General features: G+C 39.6%; 2 protein-coding genes across 5 annotated transcripts in view; both read left to right on the top strand.

The window, feature by feature from the left end:
- Positions 1-3,895, top strand: part of LOC137172968 (LIM zinc-binding domain-containing Nebulette-like) — a 42,877-nt gene extending 38,982 nt beyond the window's left edge. Inside the window, exon 4 of the mRNA XM_067577619.1 lies at positions 1,993-3,895. Coding sequence (XP_067433720.1) covers positions 1,993-2,214 — 222 coding nt within the window. The 3' untranslated portion in view covers positions 2,215-3,895. The remainder of the gene's footprint in view (positions 1-1,992) is intronic.
- A 5,120-nt stretch (positions 3,896-9,015) lies between these two features.
- The window catches only part of LOC137172964 (nebulin-like), a 70,627-nt gene continuing 53,884 nt past the window's right edge, over positions 9,016-25,758 (top strand). For 3 of the 4 annotated variants that reach the window (XM_067577613.1, XM_067577614.1, XM_067577611.1), the window contains exons 1-13: positions 9,017-9,417; positions 11,345-11,637; positions 13,122-13,193; positions 17,094-17,195; positions 17,295-17,405; positions 19,931-20,041; positions 20,360-20,470; positions 20,782-20,892; positions 22,431-22,544; positions 22,972-23,079; positions 23,181-23,291; positions 24,431-24,541; positions 24,778-24,888. In XM_067577613.1, the coding sequence (XP_067433714.1) occupies positions 11,356-11,637; positions 13,122-13,193; positions 17,094-17,195; positions 17,295-17,405; positions 19,931-20,041; positions 20,360-20,470; positions 20,782-20,892; positions 22,431-22,544; positions 22,972-23,079; positions 23,181-23,291; positions 24,431-24,541; positions 24,778-24,888 (1,455 nt within the window). In that variant the 5' untranslated portion in view covers positions 9,017-9,417; positions 11,345-11,355. Of the gene's footprint in view, positions 9,418-11,344; positions 11,638-13,121; positions 13,194-17,093; positions 17,196-17,294; positions 17,406-19,930; positions 20,042-20,359; positions 20,471-20,781; positions 20,893-22,430; positions 22,545-22,971; positions 23,080-23,180; positions 23,292-24,430; positions 24,542-24,777; positions 24,889-25,758 lie in introns of all 4 variants that reach the window. The other variant, XM_067577612.1, reaches the window with a different exon arrangement.

Raw genomic sequence — 25,758 nt, 5'->3', positions numbered from 1 at the left:
ATGTATAGCTGACCTGAGAGAGACTTTATTACTAATTATAATGATATTGACATTCAGAGTGATTATCTATGATTCATCTGTATCAATAATCTGTAATATAGTGAGTTTTTGATCCTGGTCAAGGTTGGACCGTCGATCCTGTAATTTGTTATTTAACGGTTATTAAGCTTCGTCACAGAAGTGCTTGTAAGCAATAAACAGTCATCATTGAATCGACATCGGAGCGTCTGAGTGTCTTCGTTAGTCCACCATCATCATCATCACCACAACACAACACAGAGACTGTAGGCTGTGAGGCTAACATAGTCCCCCGTTACACAAACACAGTATGAAAGCAGGCGACTTGACACTAGTTTGATGCGTCCGCTGCCTCACCTGTGTAGTAAACAAGCTGCTGAGTCGTCATATTTACTGTTGTTGTAGAGTGAAGCAGCTGATTTTTACAAAGTTGGACAACAGACTGATCTTTGTTGCTCCCAAAATCCTTCAACACTCTGATTCTCAGATGCTTCAGAGTCGTGATGATCTGATCGGCACGGTTTCCTCCATTTTTATTTATTAGCTTGTTTTACTGACAGATCAAAGATATCTGATATCAGAGCAGCTCCTCTCACATACAGGACTTCTCTCATCCCATCCCTCTTCATCAGATCCTTCATCCATCCGATCTCTTCTTCATCAGATTCCTCCTCCACTAAATCCACCAGTAGGAGTCACCAGTACAGTGATTCTGGTTCAGTTTTCATGCTTCCATTGTTGTTATTTCCACCCTCAGTAGGTGTAAGTGTGTGTGTGTGTGTGTGTGTGTGTGTGTGTGTGTGTGTGTGTGTGTGTGTGTGTATGTGTGTGTTTTAGAGTTTAGCTCATTAGCTTGTCAAATTAGCTCAGCAGGGAACCTGTGACTGATGAATAGGGATTTAATCTGCTATGTAGTGAGAACGAGGACAATCAGTGTGAGAGGAGAATACCAGCACACACACACACACACACACACACACACACACACACACACACACACACACACACACACACATACACACACACACACACACACAGAGAAACTTCAAGTGTCTGAGTCATATTTCTGCAGTTTACAGCCTTATGTAACTGAGTTCTGAGGGGCTAATGGGTTGTTACTGATGACTGATGGACACCAGCGGGACGACATTACGGCTAAACGAGCTGCAGTGTTTCCTCTGAAGGTCGAACCGGACCAGAAGAAGAAATATCCGCCTGTCCAGTCCGCCTGCTCCTCCGTCTCATGTTACACACCGATGATGTGGATCAGGATCAGCTGGAAACCTGGATCAGAGTAGTGGACACGTGGAATAATTCCTTTAATTGATGAATATTTATCTGTTTTATTTGAGACATATAAACCTGTTTACATGTGTTTCTATTTTAGTCTTAAATGAGCAAAATTATGATTTAAATCATAAATTTAACTCTTTTTAAGTTTTTATATTTGGAGCTGAGGTTCAATAAGCAGCGCTAGTTATAATGAACACATAATTACTGCTAATTACACCATAAATACAGACAAGAAAAAGGCTCTAAAATCTTTCCTTTTCATATCACACATATAGCTGTTCAACACGTATGACGGAGCGATTATACAACATTTAAAGATCTTTCTACACTGTGCTGTAATTATTTCAGCTGTGTGGGCTCACTGAGAGGTAAAATCACCCTCAGATACTCATCATCACTGTAATTATTATATAGCGTCGCTGTAATGTGAATGTGCAGCTTTTGTTGCCGTCGTCGAGCTTGTAACGGAGATATCGAGTTAATTAGTTCATCAACTAATTGCTGCTGAGATGGCCGCGCTAGAGAGAAGCTCTTACTTTGATTTGTTGGCACTGAAACCAAAACCTGATCTTTGTGTTTGTAAAACATAGATTTAAATGAGATAAACGTTAGTATTTTAATATATATAGTGTATTTTCCTTTAATATTAAGTGTTGAACTCCTGGTCTCTTCTCTCTGCAGGTGAAGTATAAGAAGGACTTCGAGGAGAGCAAAGGTCGAGGGTTCAGCATCGTGTCCGATACTCCAGAGATGCAAAGACTCAGAAGGACTCAGGAGCAGATCAGTATCGTATGTACACACACACACACACACACACACACACACACACACACACGCACACACACACACACACACGCACACACACACACATGTACACCTTGTTCATATTTGTTCTTTATGTGAGTGTGTGTATGTGATGTGAGGAATGAAAGGTGAATGTAAGGGGTGCACTTTGGTCAGTGAGCACAATCACACACACACACACACACACATAAAACGTCTACATCATCAAACGCTCCTCTGTCGATGACGTCGGCCGTTTGAAGAGGAGTTTCTTCTGAAACCAGCGAGTGTAAGTGAACGTCATTTTTTATGTATTTAATTGAAGAAGTCATTTGTTTCTGAAAGGTGATAAAAGGATGAACCAGTCAGGCTTTTACAGCAACCAGGAGCATAAAACTGATGTTAACTTGACCTTCAGTGCAGAGGTCATGACCTGAGAGGTTTAAACATGTCTAACATACAGTACAGAACTACTGCATACAGACCAGCAGGTTAACATAGAGATTAAACCAGATGTAAATGATTAAAGGTTCCCTCTGGAGTCCTGCTGAAGTTATATTTACATCCAGTGTTACTCACTGTGTTTATCATGAATGTTTCTTTTCCTCATAAAACATTTGTGAAGTTGATTTTCCTGCATTGTTTACATTCATATTTAGTAGTTTGCAGCGTTCGCTGCTGCGTTGCTGCCGCCTGTAGATCAGTGAACAGTGAAACCATCAGCAGGACTGTCAGCTAGAGCTGCAACTACTGATTATATTAGTATTGATTAATCTGTGGTTTATTTTCTAAATTAATCAGTTAATTGTTTGATCTATAAAATGTCAGAAAATGGTGAAAAATGTTGATCAGTGTTTCCCAGAGTTCAAGACATCTTCGTGTGTCTCCTTTTGTCCAAAGAAACCAGAAAATATTCACATTTAAGAAGCTGAAATCAGAGAATCTGGAAATTTCTCAAAACAGTTAATTGATTATCAGAATAGTTGGCAACTAATCAATGAATCTTTGCAGCTCTAGTGTCAGCTGTGTGCACATTTATGCACAAATCAGGGGAACCTGTTCATTAAGAAGCTGCTCTGTAACACTACTAGAGGTCAAGAACTTCTTCTTTAAATGAGCAATAATACACAACAATGAGTCCGAACTCAAGTAAATAATAAATGAGACGATGATGATAAAAGATGATGATGATGTAATTCATCAACTTACAACTCAATCACCACTTACAAAGAAGAAAGAAGCCTTTGTTTCAAATGTGTCTGTAGTCACTGTGATCCATGTTTAGTTGTTATGTTAGTTTCACCAATCAGTTGACAGCATCAGTGTTGTTGCTATGGTTACCTACAATGTAATAAATCCTGAGCACTGATTTACAGTAAAACTGATGACAGTAAACTGTCTGAGGTGACGTTTTATAAGAGTTTAACAGACACCTGCCAGCCAATCAGAGACCAGTGTTTTCTGTGGCTGTCAAAGTGTTTTATACAGTACAACAGAAAGTTTGCATGTTTAATAAAAACATACATGTGTTTCTTTAATCTTTGGATATTTCTGCTGTGTGTGTGTGTGTGTGTGTGTGTGTGTGTGTGTGTGTGTGAGTGTGTGTGTGTGTGTGTGTTGTCTATTTGAGCCCACAGATGCTCCAAACATGTGACCTGATGACTCAGTGACCCTCAGCAGATGTTTCTAAGGTACTGTGTGTGTTTTAACTAACCTGTTGGTGCAGCTTTTAATCTCACTCTCTCTGTCTTTATAAAAAAAAAAAAACAGTTATTGATTTATTTTTTGTGTGTTTTGAGCAACTACACACGTGCACACATGTGGGTGTAAAATCTGAGATGCACATAAAACATTATTACAATAAACAATCTACAGTAAATACTGTCAAATGTAATTAGTAGTACTTTACATATGATGAATATATAGTATGAATGTAAAGAGTAAAACAATTTGAGACCAAGTAACAAAAAATGTAACAATAAAACCAATAAAACAGATAAAAATGAAAAACAACAACAACAATAACAGTAAATAGATAAGAGTGAATATAGAATACAGTGAAATAAATGATTAAATCAAATAAACTTTACCATCTTTCTCACATCAAACTCATCTCCATCGTACCAAATGTCTCTCTCTCTCTTCTCTGTCTCTCCATCGTCTCTCCTCTGTTTACCTGAGCGAGTGATCGTGTTATTCCGCTGCGTTAATACGCCACAGATTCTCTTCCTCGTTTGCTCGGCTTTAATTAACACACACACACACACACACTGTCTCTCTCTCTCTCTCTCTCTCTCTCTCTCTCTCTCTCACAAACGGTTTGACATTCAACAGCCCACACATTTTGATTTTATTACTCAGCTCTTTTCAAGGTTGACGTGATGATGAAAGAGGAGGATGGGGGGGAGGGGGAGGAGGGAGAGCAGGGTGAGGAGGGTGGTAGGAGGAAGACGTGAAGGAGGTTTCAGCTGAATTGAATGTGAGCTGTCTGTTTATCTATCAAGTGGCAAAAACGAGAAACCAATGAATCATAACATTCATTGAAAGGGAACATATTCTGTGTTTATATTGATCCATCCGTCCATAATAATCACATGCTCCATATGTTCTAACATCATGTGAATTAATCTACAGTATATGTACAGGTGAAGGATGTTTTTAAGAGCATTATATCTGTAAATACTTAATATAATTGTGTTCTTGGTGCTGGAAGGCAGGAACAGATATTTTGTTTGTGCTGTAAAGTAGTTTTATTATTATGTGCAGTGATGCCATAAAACCATGCTGCTAATATGTGGAGGAATCTGCAAACACGCTCAGGAAGTTTTTGACTGTGTTCAACATGTTTACATCGAGGTGGCAGATAATAACGTGTGTTACAGTTTGGTAAACATCATCAGGTTGGTAAAGGAGCTTTATGTGACTTCAAATAACATTTTCATTCAGTGTTTTCTCTGCTTCCTGTAGACTTGTGAGTACACTGAGTTTCATAAAACACATAATAATAATAATAATATCTTTATTTATATGGCACCTTTTAAAAACAGAGTTTACAAGGTGCTTTGACAGACAAAGCAGAAGCAAAGACATGAGACAGAAAACAATAACAGATCTGACCTTAAAAAGATGGCAGCCAAAAGCAAAGAAAGACAATAAAGAAAGAAAGATGATCTAAAGACAACATTACATAAAAGCAAGTCTGTAAAAGAAGTGATTTAAAAGAAGTCAGTGATTCTGCAGCCTTATCTGCTCAGGCAGGTCGTTCCAAAGTCGAGGGGTCCTGATGGAAAAAGCTCCTTTAGATTTAATCCTCGACTCTGGACCAGCCAGAAGGACCCACCTGAGGATCTAAGGCTGCGGACTGGCTCGTAATTAATCATCCTCATAATTAAACAACCACATAGGTTTATTGTACCTGCACTCCATAACGACTCATAGCAGCGTAATATACTGCTTTCTAAAACTGTCACAACAACAACAAAACAATAATGATGTTTTTATGATGTGTCAACGCTGCGGTTCAGGTCTGGTTAGAGTTAAAGATGATGGTTTGGGTTAAAATGATCACTTGAAACGTGGTTTCTGCTTCCTTAAAGTTACAGAACCATTGTTGTCATTGACAACCGTTGTCATCACCGCGACAATTGTTGTTACTGTTTTGGTTTTTTTTAAAAAATGTCCTGACTTGCGGTTGTAAACATGACATTTGCAGTTGGAAGCAGGAAGCGTAGTCAGCTGCATAAAGGACCAGTATGAGATAAATAAAGAGTTTATAACTGGAAATCATGCAGAGATATTCCAGTAAAGACCCAGAATATAAATATAGAGGCTGGAAATGTGCAGCTGGAAACAGTTTCCATAATTTACCAGAATCATCTCTTGCCTCTCATACTGTTAGTCTTGCTTAGAGAGTGTTGAAGAATGAGTTTTGTAATTTACATACTCAGCTGTGATTGGGCAGTTACATCCTGACGTTACAACTAATGAAGTTTATAGATTTATAAACAAGGTTCGGGAACAGAGAGCACGCCGAGTACACGTCCCGCTTCCGCACACACACACCCCATCCGTTCTTCTCCCCTCGTCTCAGTTGCAACCCCTCTCTCTCTTTTCATCAACCGTCCTCTCTCCTCTGTTTTAACACGGGAACGGGGGGGCTCTATTATCCAGGCGACGGACTGGAGAGACAGCTCCCCCACTCAGAGTCTCAACCTTCTCCCCTCCCCGTTCCCTCCTACCTCCCCGCCGTCGGCCAGTCGACATACTGTACATCCATCATCAACCCTCAACCCTCCATCCCCTAATCCCTTCATCAGGTTCTCCAACCCATCCATCAACACATCAGCTCTCTTTCATTATCTCAATTAAACTATTGAAATGTTCTCTGCGTGGTCTCAGTTAGTGAACGTTCTGTATACTGGCTGGTTTAAGATAAAGTAGATCTTTTCCTGCTGGTTTTTAACTTGCCAGGTGCAGAAAATAAACCATAAACTAACCACCACTAATCCTTCAAAGACTCCAGAATTATCACATTTCAGTCCAAACTGTTTTACATTCACATCCTGGCTGAACCCACCAAGAACTGAGTTTGCAACACGCATGAAAACGCTGTCGTGATGTTCACAGTTTCACGCATGATCTCACCGAGTCGACCGCAGCGGGTTTTATAATGTGGATCTGGATTTTTACCGTAGTGAAGAACAAGTTTCAGTCAAACTAAAGTCCAAAAAGCCTGAAGAGAAGAGAAGTGTGTTATTTCTGCTGAGTGGTGGCTGGCAGTAAAGCTGGTTCACATCAGGACGAGATCACAGGGATTTCTCTCAGGAAAAGCTTTGTGTTTCAGAATTAATTAACAAGATCTGAGGGAGAGAGAGAAAGAGAGAGAGAGCTCCTGGTCAGCCTGGCAGATTTCTGTTTTTTTTTTTTTTTTTTTTTTACCACCTATGAAAACTGTTTTTCCAATTTAGCTTCAAGAAGAGCGATTTTACACAAAGCGGTTATTCTCCGGGGAGCCTGTTTACTGTGACTGTGGGTGAGACAGTGATGACTGCGGGCACGATGGGGCAGCCAGGACTCAACTGGCAGGACTCAGCTGTTATTCAGGCCAGTAAACTGATGATGTGTTTAAAGACCTGATTAATTATTTCTACCATGAATGAGTGTGATTCGGGTTTTTTTTTATATATATATATTCTGTCGGTGTGTTTCTATGCAGATTTGGAAGATTTTTAAAGTTGGCTGAGGTGAAAGTTGTAGAAAATGCAAGTAATACGTCGTTATCAGAGGTTTAAAACAGCTGATCTGACTGTTAACTGCTGCGTTTTTAAGCATTGCTGGTCAGCAGTGTGTCCGCTCGCCAACCTCATGATGTCATTACAGTCATATGACGCTCGTTATCTGTTTATCTGTGTTTAAAGTGGTGCTAATCAATGATTTTATATTTAAAGAGCACTCCTATAACATTATCAGAATCATGATGGACAGAGCAGCTTTTTTTTATTCCATGCATGTGTTAGATTGTTGTGCATCATAATAATAATAACAGCTTTATAATAATAATAATAGCTTTGGATTTTGTATGGTGTGTTCTGTGTGTTTGTTTGTTGTTGTGCTGTTGTATTATTTTTTGTCTGGGGCTACAGATGCAAAATTAGCATCAAGCTAACTCTGCTGCAGTGCACCTTTAATGTTTCAAACTGCACACTGTCCCATTCAATAAATCAATCAATCAATCAAACAATCAATGCACATCTAATCACAGCAAACTGCGAGTTCTTGTTATTAGGAAAAATAAATGTCATGTTGATGCTGATTGGCTGTAAGTAACTTTCTATAGACAGCAGTTTGTAACTTATACATACAGCTGATTATCAGTTATAAATGTCTCACTAGAATTAACCAGAAAAAAGATAAAAGTCTTAAAGTCTATGCATGTTAATACATTTATTTACATTTAGTGTAAATATTGTATAGGTGCATGTACAGGTGAAGCAGTTTAACTGGTGATAAATGAATCTTTTGTTGTTGTGTTGGGCTGTGATTTGTCAGTGTCGTCGCCGTGTAGCAGCAGATGGTCGTTTGGCTCTTAAACAGTCAGATCTGCTCCGGTCGCTCGCTATCAGGTCGATGTCCTGTTTATCTCCACCGCCATCTGACACCGATCACGCTGCCAGACTACCCGCTGCTCCTCGGTTTGATGTTGGCAAATTATGTATCCATACAGTGATGAAATTCAGCAGCGAAATTATTGATTACATTTGTTTTATATTCTTTCTTTTAAATAAGGCAAAATAAGTGAATCTTTACAACAATGTCACTTGTTCATGAGGATTTGATCGTTAGCATAATTGACGCCCCTAAAATATCCATATAAGGTATTTTTCATTCATAAAAATGTTCCCAAAGAGTGAAAAGAAGAATTTTTTGGCTGCTGCTGTCAGAAACCAGCAGACACATTTATCAGTGTCAGTTTTAGAAGATATGAATCTATCAGAGCAAACAGAGTATCTGTTTGTATGAGTGGTTGTGTTCATTCCTGCATTATTTTGCCACAGTCCTCTGGACTGCAGTGGAGAAAATTAGTGTTTTTTAATGGAAATTAACTAATTAATGTTCATCTATATCACTAGTAGGACTGGTGTTAGTGTGTGTGTGTGTGTTTTTAAGGTAAATTCCTTCCAGCATACGACACTCACTGACCTCCTTAAAACCTACACACACTTAAACACACATAAACAACAATGACACATTCATACAGTATGTGCCCTCACACACACACACACACACACACACACACACACACACACACACACACTGTACCCAACACTGGCACTGTGATTAAAATGAAGGGCACAGTGGCGATAAGGTCTTGAGTAGAGGGCTAAATGTGGAAGTTAAAAGTGATAAGAAGTCCCCAATGACCCGATACTCACCCGACAGTCGGCCGTCACACGAGACAGTCCGTCGGAGTCTCGATGAGGCAGTTGAGGTGAAACAAGAGGCTGAAAAAAAGGACTTTGAAAGACAAAAAGCACAACGTTGAGAAAGCTGTGAAGAGATCAAGAGGAAGAGCAAGATATCAGAGAAGCTGAACGAGTGTCCGAGACATTCAGAGGCAGGAAGGGTGACCACGACGACGAAGACGGCTTGAAGGAGCTGAGTGAGAACCAAGAGTGATCAACAAATCAGAGAAGGCCAACAAGTAGCTGATAGTCAGAAGCAGTGAGCCAGAAAAACGGCAACTAAAATCTTCCTAAGCTGAAAGACACCGAGGAAGCCAGAAGGAAAATCAGGACATTGAGAGACAATCATAAATCGGACAAGGTGAGTGTAAACAGGACGCTGAGGAAGAGTCCGGGCCTTAGACGAAGCTTTGGGGAAGGTTGGTAAAAGCTGAGAAATCCGAATACAACACAACTTCTAAGGATGACTGCTGACAGGGTGACAGGGACATTGAGGCGTAGGCATTGAGAAGTCTGACATATTAACGGGGACTTTAAATAAGAATGACCTTGACATGTAGCGTTACATGGTGACCATGACTTAGAGGAAGCAGCTAGCGGCTAAACGTGTGTCTACAACAATAAGGACGAACATAACATGAACGACTCTGACAGGAGAACTGATCAGTCAGCTGCAGTTTTAGTAATTATTTTTCCATTTTCATTGACTTTGATATGGTTTATTTCTCTAATATGGCAGTAAACACCACACATGTTCCCACCTATAACTGCTTTAACCACTTTAATTTCTAACTTTGAGAATTTGGACCAGTTTGACCTTCAATGCAAACATTTTGGATATCTTGCCATCACTTAAATGTAGATAAGATGGCTTAAAATGTTTGAATAAGGAAAGTGTACTGCAGAAGAGTTACTTAACTTAACCACTCATTTTACTGTGATACCAATATATGCAACAACCAACATGGCGCCTGTCACTGTTATATCCTGAGCATAGACACATAAATGTTTACTAGCTGGTCTTCTTCACTGCCTTTGTTGGCTCATTTCTGTGTTTTATGATGTATTACAGCCTCCTGTAGATCATTAGAATAATGTGAAACCATTGGCACCTGTTTGGATGCATACGCGTCCTCGTGCACGAGACAAACAAAATAACTGCTCCGAAGCACTACTAGAGGTTAGAAACTCCACAGGACACCTTGTCACTGTTGTACCTTTACCTACTGACGTGTCCTCCACACAACAGAAGGAACTAACTACAGATGTATTACAGGAAGTGGATACTGGACTTAACCCTCCTGTTGTCCTCGGGTCAAATTTGACCCGTTTTCAAATGTTTTTTATATCAGAAATATAGATGGATGGTTCCATACATACCACACACTTTGCAAGGAAAAGTAATGATCACTAATTTCATTGAATTTTGGGTGTTTTATTAAAATTTATAGCATCTGTGGACTCCTGAGTCAATTTTGATTTGGGTCAAAATTGACCCGGAAGGACAAAAGTCCACAGATGCTATAAATTTTGATAAAACACCTAAAATGCATGCATGGTCGACGGGAAGACAACAGGAGGGTTAAAGATGGCACCTATCAAAATTAATTAAAATTGATCACCTGGCACATAAGCCAAAACAGTTTTCTAGCTTCCGGATTATCTTCCGTGTTTCAGTGCTCATCCCGTAGACTTTACATGGTGATGACATTAAAACTGTGACTCTCCCTTAAAGGCGGCGGTTTAACCTGTAACATTTCATTTGTCTGGCAGACGCTTGTCTCTCTTTGACGTCTTTGTTGACCTTTTTAACTTGACGATAGGTCATACAGTGTTTGTGCCTTTAATGGCTGCCAAAGCTCCCGAGCCTTTCCATCAGCGATACTAAGAACCTGTCAGCGGCTGCTTACAGCTGGTTAGTGTTTCCTTCCCCGTCGACCTCCCGCTGCTGCTGCATCTTTTAAATAAAGGACAGTTTTACTCCCTTTTCTTCCACCAGGTCGTATTTCTTGTGTAAAACCTACATTTCTCTTTAACTTTTATGTGAAAATAAACCTTTAAGCAGCTCAGATTATATATAATCTTTTAAATTCAAACTCATTTATATTTTTATAGACTTTTATATAATAACATCTGTTGTTGTTGTTTTCTTTTTAATGATGCTGGTCTTGCTTTTATGTTCTTTCTTTCCTCGTTTTTATTGCCTTTGCAGTCGAGTTTGTGTTTTTAAACGTGATGTAACATAAATAAGAATAACAGTTATGAATGAACATTAACTTTGTCCTCAGAGGTGACCGACATGGAGGAAGAGGAGGCCTCAGCTGCTCTGGTGTTGAATGGAGAGATGACAGAGGTTATGAAGGGCGAGACAGTGGTAACCACGACGACAACGACTCTCACCTCTATCGCTGAAACAAATGGAGAAGAAGAGACGGAGAGTGTTGAAACAACGGGAGAGATGGAGGAGGAAGAGGAGGAGGAGGAAGGAAGTGAAGCAGAGACGGAGAGAGGAGAGGAAGAGGATGAAGAGGAAGTGGTGGAGGGTAAAGGAAAGAACCTGTTGGGACAATGGGAATCAGAGGTGAGAACTTTAAACATTTAGTACAAACAAAGTTTAATTTATTTCAAAATACAAGAAAATTGTGTTGTGAGATTCATAAATCAGCAAATACTCAAACTTCAGCATCTTGATTGTTGAAGTGTTTAATGTGCAGCGATGTATTTATTCATGTAAGGAGCCGGTTCTTTAAAATCTGACAGTAACGTCTCTGTTTCAGCTTTTTTGGCCACTTCTGTAAAAACAACGTCGACTTTAACTCGTTTCAGTCATCAGTCCAAAACAACATGAATATGTCTGACAAGAAATTCTTATCACAAGGTCCACTTACTTGATATTTCCAGAGCTTTCAGTCATGAAAGCAGTGATGATATGAGAACGGACGTTGGGTCATGTCTGGCGTTCTGTCTCCTGGATTCATTCAGACGTTTGCACCAGAAACAAACCACATCAACTGTCTGTGAACACCAGAATAAAACCAGTCAGGTGTATTGACTGGGAATGGGTCAAAGGTCATCAACCAGGAGTCAGTAACTGGTCAAAGAAAGGAGGCGGACTTTCACATCTGACGCCAGATACCGTTTTTGAAAAGACTTAATTTCGGAAACATCAAACAAGATGAGAGTTTATTATCAAACTGCTGTTTATAAGATGAAGAATGAACCTTAAATCTGGTTTGATATCATCTGTATTTGACATGAAACGTTTCTTTTTAAGTACTAAGAATAATAGTAGACGATCTATCAGCAGGGCGACACAGTTTTCTAATCTAATTTTAAAGTTGACATTTTTCCAGCAGTGAACTCTGAGCTTTTAAAAGGTTTTTTTTTTCTTTCTATTTAATAATTTCCCCGTTGAATACACCAGTAATGTTCCCAAACTGCAGCTAAGTCCTGTGTACTGCTAAACATCTTTGAGGATTTTGCTTTTTTTCTTTGATGAAGTCTGCTGAGAGGCAGATTTTGTTGCTCTGCAGAGAAACCCCCCCCACCACCCCTCCCACCCGCCTCGCAGCTCTGACTGTAAGTCTTTGTATTGACCTTAGCGTGGGGCATCGCCTGGCACCGCAGGTTTTTATAAGAGCTTAGAGAGGATTAGTGAAACCACAAATGAAAATGTGCCATTATTAGCCTTTGATAGTGGGGTTTTTTTTTTTAGGGCTGAATCCGGCCTGTTAAGAGCAGGCGAAGGATTAATGGTGCATGAATTAGGAAGGTTGACTCACAGGTCTCTCTGTTACTGTAACTGGGCTCAGATGGATGAATCAGTTTGCTGATATTGTCCTTTAATTACCAATATTAGGTAACATTAATATTAATTCTGGGGTAAAATATGGAGTTTTAGCATCTCATGTTTGTCTAAAGGCCATTTAACGCTGACAAATCCTTTGAAGAAACACTGAATACTTGTCTTTTTGGCATGAAAATGATTAAAAGTAAAAATAAATGAGTTTAAGTGACTTAAGAATAGTGTCAGTGTTGGTAGCTTGTGTATCTGTGTGTTTTCAGGCCGCCTCTGACACGAAGCCTCCGCTACCAGACCCAACATTCAACAGGAGATGCAGCTTGATCGTCAGCGAGGTAAGTTTCATTCAGTGTCAGTTCATTATTTTATTTGGTTACAACAAACTCTGCTGTGTTTCACTGCTTAGTTTGGTTTGTTTGTTCTGGTGTGAAACTGTTAATAAACTGAACTAAACGACCAGATCGAGCCTTAAAAAGCAGGATCTTGATCATCTAACAGGCAAATTCTGGTGCTGTTTGTTTGTGGTCTGGAAGAAAAAAATGGAACAAACACAAGATTTTATGATATTAAATATGGAAATTTTAGCATGAATTCAAAACTGCTTTCAAATCCATCTTCTGGCTGTGAACTGTCAGGGAACTAATCAATCAATCAATCAATCAATCAATGAGTGTGAAAGTGAAAAGGAGTTAAAACAGGTGTGATGTGTTTGTGTCCTGATCCATGTATTTTAGATGTTCCTCATTAAAAAGTGAGTAATTTTCCCCCCCAACAGGCTATTTTGATAAAAGATGCGTCTTCATCGTCATCTTTCTACCTGATCGTTATTATTCATAAAATAAAACTCGACTAATAACGCACATAAACGCAGGTTTACATCAACCATAAACCTTAAACTTCCCAGAACTTATATTCATATATCACCAAAATTCAACAGCAAATATGTTCTGAAGAAAAATGCAATGCCAAAGTAAATTTTCTGTCAATTTTATGAGCAATTGTAAGTAGTCTCTAAAATGAAATGAAGTAATTTAATGTGTCTCCACCAAAATTTTTCATCCTTGCTATAAAATATAGACTAGTAGTGACAACAGCAACATTAAACTCTTTATGGATACGTTTAGACTCTGGCAGCACTCGGTTAAGGTCAGAGGAAGATGGTTTAATACAGAACAAAAAGTCTGCAGTGACTTGAAGTATGAGACACAACATGTTAATTAACATTTAACTGAAACCAAAGTGTTTTTATTACCTGAACAGGACGTGAACTTCGGTCTCTGGTGTCGATGTTCTGTATTTTGTTCTCCCATCATCCGACCTGACCACATACAGAAACAGTGATTACATTTGTCAGCACGACGTCATAAGGAAAATAATTTTGTATTATATTAATGTCATTAATGGAGACAGAGTTTCACTCACATAAAGACCAAAAAAAAAGCTGCATGACTTGTACAATATTTACCTTTAAAATATAAAGGAGTAGAGAGTAGCATGAAATGGAAAAACCCAAATAAAGTACAAACACCTACAACTGTTATTCAGTAAATCAACAGTCCACCAGTACAGTTTACTGGTGTCATTTTGTTTGGAGTAACACAGTCAACACAACCAATCAGGGGTTATTTTGACATTAGCGTGAACTCAGGAACAGTGACTCATATCTGCTGCAGTTTGCATCTGCTTGATTTTAAACTCATGAATAAAAATGTTTGTGGATGTCCTCTTCCTCCTCCTCCTCCTCCTCCTCCTCCTCCTCTTCACATATGAACTGAGTCATCGTCGTCCCATTCAACACAGAGAATAAAAACACCTTCTGACTTCAGCAGCAGCAGCAGCAGCAGCAGCAGTTTTAAGCAGTGAAATGAATGAATGAGGGGTGAAGGTTGTTGTAGGATGTGGGAGGGTGAAGATATCGATTCCCTGGTGTGAGTCAAACTTGGCAGCTCGGCTGTTTTTGCGACGGCAGAATGACTCATCATCAGCTACGGCGGAAGCGAGTCAACTCGCTTTTTTAAAAAAAAAACATCTTCACTTCTTCCTCCAGCTGCTGTCGCTCTGCAGTCTGCCCTCGAACATCTCTATTAATCATCACGCCGCAGGAAGAAGATTCAATGCGGCGTCACTTTCAGACGTTTAACACGCCAGGTTTCATTCTCTTCTATAATCAGACTCTAAATTTGCTTCAGTTTTGGAGGCAATCAATCAATCAATCAATCAATGACTTGGTGACAGTAGGTGGGATGAAACACTCTTCCTCTTCTTTTGTTGTTTCTCTTTTAATGTGTCACTCGCCACAATCCTTAAACCCAGATCCACCAATCAGAGAGACGTTGCTGTTACCATGGAGACGATAACCTCTTCAAAGTTGTGCTCATGGCAGCCTGAACGGCCGTGAAACCAGCTACAGTACACGGACAAGAAATGGCACAACATGACGAGAGCTCCTCCCTGACGGTCACATGATCCCTGGTTAGCAGCCAGAGAACCAGTATTTGGTACCATTAAGCACCTTTTTTGTTTCTGGCCCAGTTCGGCTTCCTCTCACAGATTGCGGCCGGCGAGCTTGTCATCTGTGGATTAATTCCGTTTTTTTCTCCTGGGTCTCTCCACGAAAATCTGCCCGTCTGTTGTTAAACCCAAAATCTCCTCTCAGACTCCAGCAAACACTCCAGAAACTTTTGGCAAACGTTTAGTTCAGTCCGTCAGCACTGCGGCGGCGGCGGCGCTGCTGCTGCTGCTGCTGCTCGTCCGTCCTTTAAGTACTGACCTTTAGGAAACAGTCGCTGAGCCAACACACATTCATGAGGATTCATTTTTCTTTGTTTACCAGGAAAAAATCTGTTAATTTGCAAATACAAATTCCAACAATCATCCTGATACTGAGCAAACAGACTCATACTGAAGGTCTCTACAGGAGTTCATTTGTTGAGTCGGTCTCATAAATTCTCAGTAAATAAGAGCCAACTGTAGCTCAGATGGTGGAATAGATACCCTACTGGGATTAGAGGAAGCATATACAGCTCTTCCTTCAATCTTGATAAATTCTCAATGATGTGAACGTTCCTTCTCAGTTTGACAAACCTGATACGATGTAAAGCAAATCTGTTGTTATGTTCACTTCAAAGGATTCACCAACATTTAATGTTTAAATGACCGAAGAACCAGACAGATTCAAACAGTTTGAAGAACAAAAAAGCTGCGTTACAATCAATTAAATGTTTTAAACCAGTCCAGTTTAATAAAGAAAGAAAACTATCATAATTCTAACTTTCCCACTGCAGATTATGACTTTGACTTGCTTATAAAAACCTGTACAGTAAACTGAATATTCGAAATTGTTACCAAAATATCTGCTTAGTTACAGAAACTAAGACACAGTCTGCCTTCATGCTGAGAAATTATTGTCTCCTTCTATTCAATCATAATTGTTCACAGGAGTTTCAACTCTGAGCCTGATGAGAACAGAAAAACTGTGAACAATCAAATATTTGATGGTATTCATACTGCATGCTGCACTCAGGTCTGATTGGAGGGATTTTTAGTCATTGTTCACTGAAAGGAGCCAATCAGGAGAAAGTCCAGCAGTGATGCAGTTATTGTCACCTGTTTATACTGAAACTGGCAGCAGTTGAATAATAGAAGAGACATGTGAGCAGAGCTGTGAGAGGCTTCATGTTGAGACTTTAAAGTGATGGAAAAAACGTATTTAATGCAGTATGTTTTAATTCAAACACTCATAACTGTATATGCATATAAACAGAGGCATTGGAGTCATTTTAAAGCAGTTTTTAGTACATTCTGGGTTTTTTTTGTAACTTTTTCATCTAAAAAGTACTCTGTGTGAAGCCTCAGTATCACATCTTTCATGTCCAGCTGCTGAGTCGAAAACATTGTAAACTTTCTGTTTCTCAAAGACATCAACACTTAAAAATATTCTTCTTTTTTATTACAGAAACAGCACCAATCTGGGCTCGAAGCGTTGTTGTCCTCTTTGTACTCTTTGAAATAAAGAAGAATATTTTTAAGGGAATATTTCAGTGCTGTGAGTCTTTGAGAAACTGGATGCTCCAAGTAACAAAACTGATATCTGTGTAGTATATACATTCTGTCAGGACAGGCTAACCCTCCTCTGTGAGCTGAACAGTTAGCGTAACGTCCCTCCTGGGATGAAGCAGAAGTGCAGCAGAAGTTCAGCTTTAAACACACACTCTCATGTCTCTTCCACCCTGCAGGTGAAGTACAAGGAGGACTTTGAGAAGATGAAGGGTCAGAGTCTGTTTGTTCCAGGAGCCGAACTCATCCACTCCAAGAACATCAGTGCCGTTATATCTGAGGTCTGAACACACAAACACTCCTGAACTTATAACTCTCTTAAATCAGCCAGTTTGAAGAAATGAGTCCAACTATCTGCGTATTGATCGTTTCTGTTTCAGTCTAAGTATAAGGAGGACGGGAAGAAGGAGGCTTCGGTGTCTCTGTACTCCATCCTGCCAGAGACTCCGGAGACTCAACGCGCCAGAGAGGCTTCAGAGCTGCAGAGTGAGGTAGTTTTACTTAACATCTACTGTAATACACCGGATTTTATTCTCCTGTCTGTCAACTTAGGGATCTGTGAAGTGATGATAATGTAGACAGCAGTAGGTCATGACCACAGTTGCTCCAGAAGACCAGCAGGTGGTGAGAAAAACTGTTGTTTTTTTTACTTTAAACCTGGATTCAATCAAGCCTGCTTTACTTTTCCCCAAAGAGCCAAAGGAGGTAAGAGTTACATCATACATACAACTCTCCTGGATGAAGATGACATGTTTATTAGTGTCTGAATAGTCACCAAGAGAGTAGAGGGAAGAGTCAACGCTGACTGTGTACAATGATCTAACTGGTAGCCATCCTAGTGGCAGTGTTGGTCTGTCCACTGACAAATATTGGATGGATTGTTGGATTGCAGGGGATGAACTTACTTTACTCAGTGTAGTAGTTCAGTGTAAAATATCCCAACAACTAGAGGTCGGCATCTCAGTTCTTTATTCAAATATCTCGACAGCTGTCGTTTGGATTCCTGTGAAATTTGGTTCACGCATTGATGATCCCCAGAGGATGAATTATAATAACTTTGATCTCTTAATTTTGTCCAAGTTTACGACTAAATACCTAAAAAAAAAACTCATAACATTCCCATCAGCTTCAGCTGTACTTTATGTTTAGTGCTAAAAAGCTGAAATCAAATTAATTTCAGATATTAAATCTTTTACAACAAAGGTTAAATGCTGGCTAAAAGCAAACCAGAGCTGTACCCATTTTTAGGTAATTGTATTGTTTTTTATTTTACTCCCATATCTGTAGTGCACTGTGGTTTTTATGATGATGAAAGCTATATATTTTAATTACACTGTATATGTATGTAAAGCCCAACTAGGGACAAGAGTTGAAAATTAGCAATTAGCTATAAACTCTCCGTGCAGAACATCAGTTTCATGCTCTGTATCGGAACTATGTTAAATTGCATCGTCCCTATCAAATAAAATAAAAAGAAAAGAAAAGAATTAGCAAATGTTAGCATGCTAACATGCTAAGCTAACTTGGCGAACAACATACCTGCTAAATATCAACATGCTAGTATTATCCGTTATTTTATCTTTACCTTTGTTTTCCTTTTTATGCCCTATTTTACATTTCTGGTTTTACTCTCTTTAATCTTTTTAATCTTTTTCACACTTCAACTTTGTATTATGCTAAAGGCATCATTCAGCATATTGGCCCACTTGCCCCCTATGTCAAAACTAACGCCAGGAATCTTTGTGTTATATTTGACCCTAAATTGAAATTTGAACACCATGTCAATAAAATAGTTCATCCTGCTTTTTTCAACTTAGGAACATTGCAAAAGTCAGGCCATTACTGTCAGCCTCTGACCTAGAGTATATCATTCATGCCTTCATTTTTTCCCGTCTCAATTACTACAACTCCTTTTCACTTGCCTTAGCCGAGCTGACCTGTCACGTCTTCAGCTTGTACAAAATGCAGCGGTGAGGCTATTAACTAGGACTGTCCGCAGATCCCACATCACTCCTGTTTTAGTCTCACTGCATCAGCTGCCAGTGAAGCTCAGGATTGATTTCAAGATTCTCTTAATCACTTATAAGGCCTTACACGGTTTAGCTCCTGCATATATATCCGAGCTACTAAGCCTGTATACTAGCATGCGGTCACTTAGGTCTTTCAGCCAAAACCTGTTGGCCGTACCACGTGCCAAACTAAAAACCAAAGGCCACTGTGCTTTTGTTAACCCTAACCCCCTAACCCCAATCCTGACCCTAACCCTGACCCTAACCCTGACCCTAACCCTGGCCCTGACCCTAACCCTGACCCTGGCCCTGACCCTAACCCCAACCCTAACCCTGACCCTGACCCTAACCCCAACCCTGACCCTGACCCTAACTCTAACCCTGGCCCTGACCCTAACCCTAACCCTGGCCCTGACCCTAACCCTAACCCTGACCCTAACCCTGACCCTAACCCTAACCCCGGCCCTGACCCTAACCCAGACTTTGGAACAATCTCCCCACTTCCATCAGATCAGCTGAATCTGTTGACTGTTTCAAAAAACACCTAAAAACCTACTTTTTTTTAAAATGGCTTTCTCATGACATTTCATAAATTCAAGTGTGTGCTCTGGGTGATGACTGTATGCTCGCTGTGTTCGTATGTGTGTGATGTCTGTATGTGTTCTTGAATGTGTCTTTCATGGTTTTTGTCTCCCAATGTCACTGTAAAGCACTTTGTAACCTGTTTTAAAAAGGTGCTATATAAATAAAGTTTTACTTACTTTACTCACTTACTATTATTATTCTATTTTGCTATTCTGAATTCACCTCTGATGTTTCCTCAGTTCCTGTTTTTATTGAGTCCTTTATTTCTGACATAGTCATTTATTGTTTGTTTGTGAAAAGTGCAAATAAAGTCTGATTGATTGATTAATGTGTTATCAGGCTCACAGTGTTTTAGAGGAGTTGTTAGTAATAAAACAGAACTGACACTGTTGTGTTTGTTTGTTTATTTGTTTGTTTTTCAGATTAAATACAAAGGAAATGTGAAGACGGAGATCTCTTCCTCTCTTTACTCTCTGCTGCCAGAAACCACAGAGACCCAGTTTGTCAAAGAGTTGACTGAGATACTGAGTGAGGTCAGACTGATAGATGGATGTTAGAAGGATGATTGATGGACGTGTTATGATGTAGATGGATGGATGGTAAAATATTTTAAAAATAAAGTTATAAAACTGGGGAAAAGATTTCACGGGATAGATTTATGGATGTTTCTGTTATATCTATTCTAGGTTTTAATTTTCTGAAGGAAATGAGACTATTCCAGTTCTTCTTGCTATAATTAACTTTAGCTTTAGCTCCGCTGTTTCCAGCCGAGACCTTATTAAAATGTTATTTCCCTGAAAGTCTCGACCACGTTTAACAGTGAAACGCTCTCTCTCTCTCTGCCCCTTCAGAACAAGTACAAAGAGGAAGGAAAGAAGGAGATGAGCAGCAGTTTGTACTCGCAGCTTCCTGAAACCACTGAGATGCAGCTGGCCAAGACCGTCCACGAGTTCCAGAGCGAGGTACTCAAAACGTGAAGAGTCTGAGTTATAAAGCCGTCGTGTTTCAACATATTTCATCAGTTAACTCCGGTCTGGGCGTCATGTTGTGCTGCAGCAGCCGAATGTTTGATGAAGCAGCAGGTTCAGCTGAGAGGCAATTTATAAAATATGTAAAGCAGGTTTAGATCTCAGGATAGATTAAGGCTGTATCACTGCCACTAAAACAAATATTGTATGATACTTATTTAGCAATAGTGCTACTGAAAAAAAAGCCGTCTGTCAGAGTGTCGTCACATGACGGACAGATCTCATCTGATCTCCTTCTGTTTCAGAAAAAGTACAAAGCAGACGGGAAGAGAAAGGCCTCCATCTCCCTCTACTCCCAACTCGCCGACACTCCCGAAATACAACACGCTCTGGAGGTGTCACAGATGCAGAGTGAGGTATTCACACACACACACACACACACACACACACACACACACACACGCACACACACACACACAGATTCTTTTATTTAAACACTCACATGCCGTATGTACTTTACTTTCTCCATTTTTTTTCAAGCTTGAGGTTGATTTACAATTTTAACCGACTGTTATTTGCAAAATGGGGAATCAAAACATCATATTTTTTTAGCCAGTTGTGCAAAAAATCTAAATAAATCTAAATAAATACACACAGCTCCTGACTGTCAGTATCAGATGCTTCACTAACTGACCTGCTGCTGTTTGTGTTTCTCGACTAAACATCAGTGTGATATCTGCAGACTGCCGCTAGCTAGCGTTAGCTGTCCGACATGTACTGTAGAGACAAACTGGTAACTGTTCAGTCGACTTCCAGCGCTTCAGCTCTCGTAACCAGAGATGATCCCCGGTCAACAAACACAAACTGAGAGCACAGATCGGTCATTTTCAATCCGTCCTCCTCGTGGATGTGAAAGCTCGTCTCCACAGTCCTGGAAACAGCAGCAGCTGTCGTCTACGTTACCTTTTGTCCATTTTAGACATTTTACACATTGTGCAAAAACAAAAATACTTTATACAGTACTTTATAGGTCAGCCAGCTGTAAGAAATGAAAGACCAAAGCCTCAGTCCTCATTCTCTGTAAAAATGTTCTCTTAATTTCAGTTTAATATGAGGCTTCAGCAGTTATTATCCTCAATCAGACAGAACGCTTTCTGCAGGTTGCAAAACATGCATTACAATTTAAAAAAAGAAGAGTTTGCTGCGTCTTTTGTTTTTTTTCATTGTCGCTAGTTAACTCAAAGATCTGCACCTTATATTTTTTTTAGATACTTAGTTAGCTAGTTAGTAGCTAGTTACCTTATCTAGTGAATAAACATCTGCATAAAAAATGGACAGGCGGAGGGCTCTGGCTCAGATTGAGGATGAGATTCTGACACAGGAAGCAAAGATTCTTTAATCTCAAGTACTGCACTAGTTTGCCTCCAGGCCTGCTGTTATGTGTTCAGATCATGGTAACTATGGTTGGTTAAATCATGTAGCTCCAGGTACACAGCAACAGCCACCACTAGTTTATCCTCCATGATTGTTGACTCCATTTGTTGTTGTTGTCATCGCCACTGACTTGAAGTTTTTTAAACTCAAAGCATTCAGGGCGTTCCTGCAAAAAAACACGAGGCGCTCAGCAACGCAAAGCAGCGAGCAAAAAGCTTCGCTCTCATTGAAAACAATAACAAAAAGCCGCCCAACGTAGCTAAAGAGCGCTCTGTCTGATCGGAGCCTTACAGCGGAGTCGCTCTGCTCTGCACTCATCCATTATGCACAGGAGGAATTATAACAGCAATTTCATAATGTCAACTTATTCACGTACAAACTGTATATATGATTATTGTATTAAAATAGGCTTTGCATGTGTAACCTTTACATTCAACTCAAGATACTGGCGATACTGATACAGCTGTCTGTCTGTGTTTGTTTCTTACCTTCACAAACTCTCTCTGTGTGTCTCTCTCAGGCGAATTATCGCCCTAAGATGCTGGTTAAAGGAGCCCCTTCGTCTCTTTACTCTCAGCTTCCCGAAACCACAGACATCCAGTTTGCCAGAGAGATGACAGAGCTGCATAGTGAGGTACAGCAAGCTGACTGTGTATCAACAAGCTGAAATCTCTGTAACCGATGGTAACCTCATCATTTGGTCTGTTTTTAAAGGGTCGTTACACCATATCTGTGTGCAGAGCTTGTTAAATTTGGTTAGACTCAGTCCTACATTTGTTTTAATTAAATAATTCATCATTTAGGCTATAAAATGTCCAAAATAACAACAGTATTCAAAGCCCAAAATGATATGTTTTTGCATGACTGATATTTTATTCAACCAGTCCTCCACATGACACTTATCCTGTTTTGGATAACTTTATTTTAAAAAAAAAAAAAAGGAAACTCACTTGGTTGTTCGTCACATAAATTACACGACAATCCATCAAACTTCTGAACTCTCCCAGTTTCAGCGGCAGAGTTTCACCGTAAGCTGCTGACAGATTATTTTGTCTTCTCAGAGTAAGTACAAAGAAGGAAGGAAGAGCCTCTGTCAGAGTTTCTACTCGCAGCTGCCAGAAACGGCCGAGACTCAGTTTGCTAAGACTGTTGCTGAGCTGCAGAGCGAGGTGAGACTCTGATAAATACAGATGTTAATAAAGTCAATAAGTGCACATGATCTAACATCTGCTAAAACCTGCAGTGCTTTAACACTATTGTTCATTTTTAGTCGCGGTACAAGGAGGCGGGTAAGAAGGGCATCAACTCCAGTTTGTACTCTCTTCTCCCGGAGACTTTAGAGACGGTTCACGCCAAAGAAGCTACCGAACTCTTCAGTGAGGTAAATATTATAAAACCACAAATACAATAATAATGATCAGTTTAGTCACTGAGAGTTTAATACAGTCAGATGTGGATGAAATGAGACAGTAAGTCTGTTCATGAGAAGTAAAACCACTGTGAGAACTTGATGTGATGTGATGTTTGACATTTTATGATACTTTTATTGTATTATTGTTTGTGTCTTGTGATGTTTTGTATATTTTCTTGTTGAGTTTCGTGTTTTGTGTTTTATTGAATGCATGTACAGTTTATGTATTGTTGAGTTGTCACAGCTCTAAATGTATTTTATTTTTTAAGTTTCGTGTATTTTAAAGGTCCATCTAGGAACAGACATTGTAAACTAGCTCAGCTGGCTATAAATATGGTGATATGTTGCGTTAGTTCATGCTGTGTATTTGTCCCTGTATAAATAAACATTAAACCTGCAGTGCAGAACTTTTACATATAAATGAACATCTGTTACATTCAAGTCTTTCCAAACGAGTTCACACAGTGCTGATTAAGCCGATCAGCACCAGATAAATCTCTCTGTATCTCACAGCATACAGAGTTTTTAAATCTGGTGTCAGGTTTGACATTCCTGCGCTGGCCGGATGAATCCAGACTAGAATCTTCTGCCGACCGAGCCGCCTAGCCTCCGGTTAGCTCTCTGCTAACTTGAATGGGGATAAAATCATTTAATCGTGCGGCTCATCTAGACTTTCCAGATGTTATCAGACAAATAGATCAAATTCTGATGGTGAAACGAGTCATTTCACAGGAGTTGTGTGACGCTCAAAACAATTTATCCTCCGTTTTAAAGCCACAACATTAGCGACAGAGCAGTCTACGGTGGAGCCTGTGACGTAAGCACATTGACAGTGTTTTTGTAATTACTCTCACTGCCAGAAGGGGGAGACAAACGTCCTGCTCTACAGCTTTAAATGAATAAATCTTGCAAGCAGGTCAGCTGTCAGTGTCAGGAAAGTGTTGATGAGATATTCTTCTCCGTTCAGTAAAGCCACCGTTTAGCATCAACTTGTGCAGCTGTGGAGCTCAGCGCTAACGGAATCTTTGTGATACATGTGGAGGAAAGAAAAAATGCCCAATTATCTGTGTCTCTCGCTTTGTCTTCAGTATGTCTTTGTGTTCTTACAGGTGAAATATAAAGAGGACGGTAAGAAAGAGATGAGCATCAACTTGTACTCTCTGCTGCCTGAAACCATCCACACACAACACGCTAGAGAGGCGTCAAACCTGCAGAGTGAGGTACTCAAACAAGCTACTTATTTGTGTGAAATCAATCATTTGTGATATTTTATTTATTAATGAATAGAAATCATGTCGTTATCTCTTACCCAGTTTATAAAAGATTTTATATTTGCTGATGTGAGCACTCACTAGTTGTTATTGAAGCAGAGTAATTTAAATGAGCTTAAAGGTAACATCTTATCTTTATTTGATGTTGTTTTGATGTTGCATCGTTACGCTTCTGTCTCCTGCAGGTGAAGTATAAAGAAGGTCTGAAGCAGAAGATTCAGAGCAGTTTGTACCATCAGCTCCCAGAAACCACAGAGACACAGCTGGCCAAACAGCTGTCTGAGCTGCAGAGCGAGGTACAGCACAGGACGCCACCTCAGGAACACACTTTTAATCTGGTTTAAAACAAAACTTTAAAAACACATTTAACAGAAATGAGCTCAAATTAAAGCTTCAAGCAGCGTTGGTCGGGACCTCACACTCTGGCCCGTAGGGATCAGATCATTTTGCTTTTTAAAAATGAGGGATATTTATTACAAGTGTGGTGTGCTTTTGTTTTGAAAGATTGATTGACAGGATGAGAATTATCTGCAGGGTGAGACATGTCATCAAGTCTTTTTTTCAGAAAAGTAAAGACTTTTAACCCACATGACCTGGTCAGTTTGATTTGAATGGAGAGTGTGAGCAAACCCACACCTATTTGAACATTTACTGCTTCCACATAGTTTTAGATACAAACTTCATTTGAACTTTAAATGAGTCACGAGACTTTGACCTACAAATCTTGAATTTACATGTTTTTTCTATCTTTTATTGTTTTTGAGATATTAGAGTGTGAGTTTTAAAGTCTTTTCTTGCTCCTCCTGTGATTTTATAATGAGTGTGTGTTGCGGAATGTTTCACAGCACTGAGGGAGTGACATCACCAGGAGCAGTTGGAGAGGAGGATTTTAGAGTACGCTTCTTGTGAAATCTCCTCATAAATCCCATGACTTTGGCCTAATCTTACATTACAAATCATTTTATAGTAGGAAACTTCGTTGAGAATCCACTGATACAGGTTTGAAAGTGGTCAGACTTATAGTTTAGATGTCAGAAGCCTCTGTTTGACACAAAGTTCATGCCCATAGATTGCCTCCCCATTGTTTTACATTGTAAGGGTGATGTGGCACTGCAACTTTCAGGGCTTATAAAATCCAAACCGTTCGAGTCATTACAAAGTTTTTA

The sequence above is a fragment of the Thunnus thynnus genome, chromosome 21 (genome assembly GCF_963924715.1).
Source record: "Thunnus thynnus chromosome 21, fThuThy2.1, whole genome shotgun sequence".
Taxonomy (NCBI): domain Eukaryota; kingdom Metazoa; phylum Chordata; class Actinopteri; order Scombriformes; family Scombridae; genus Thunnus; species Thunnus thynnus.
This window is presented reverse-complemented; position numbering and strand designations above follow the sequence as displayed.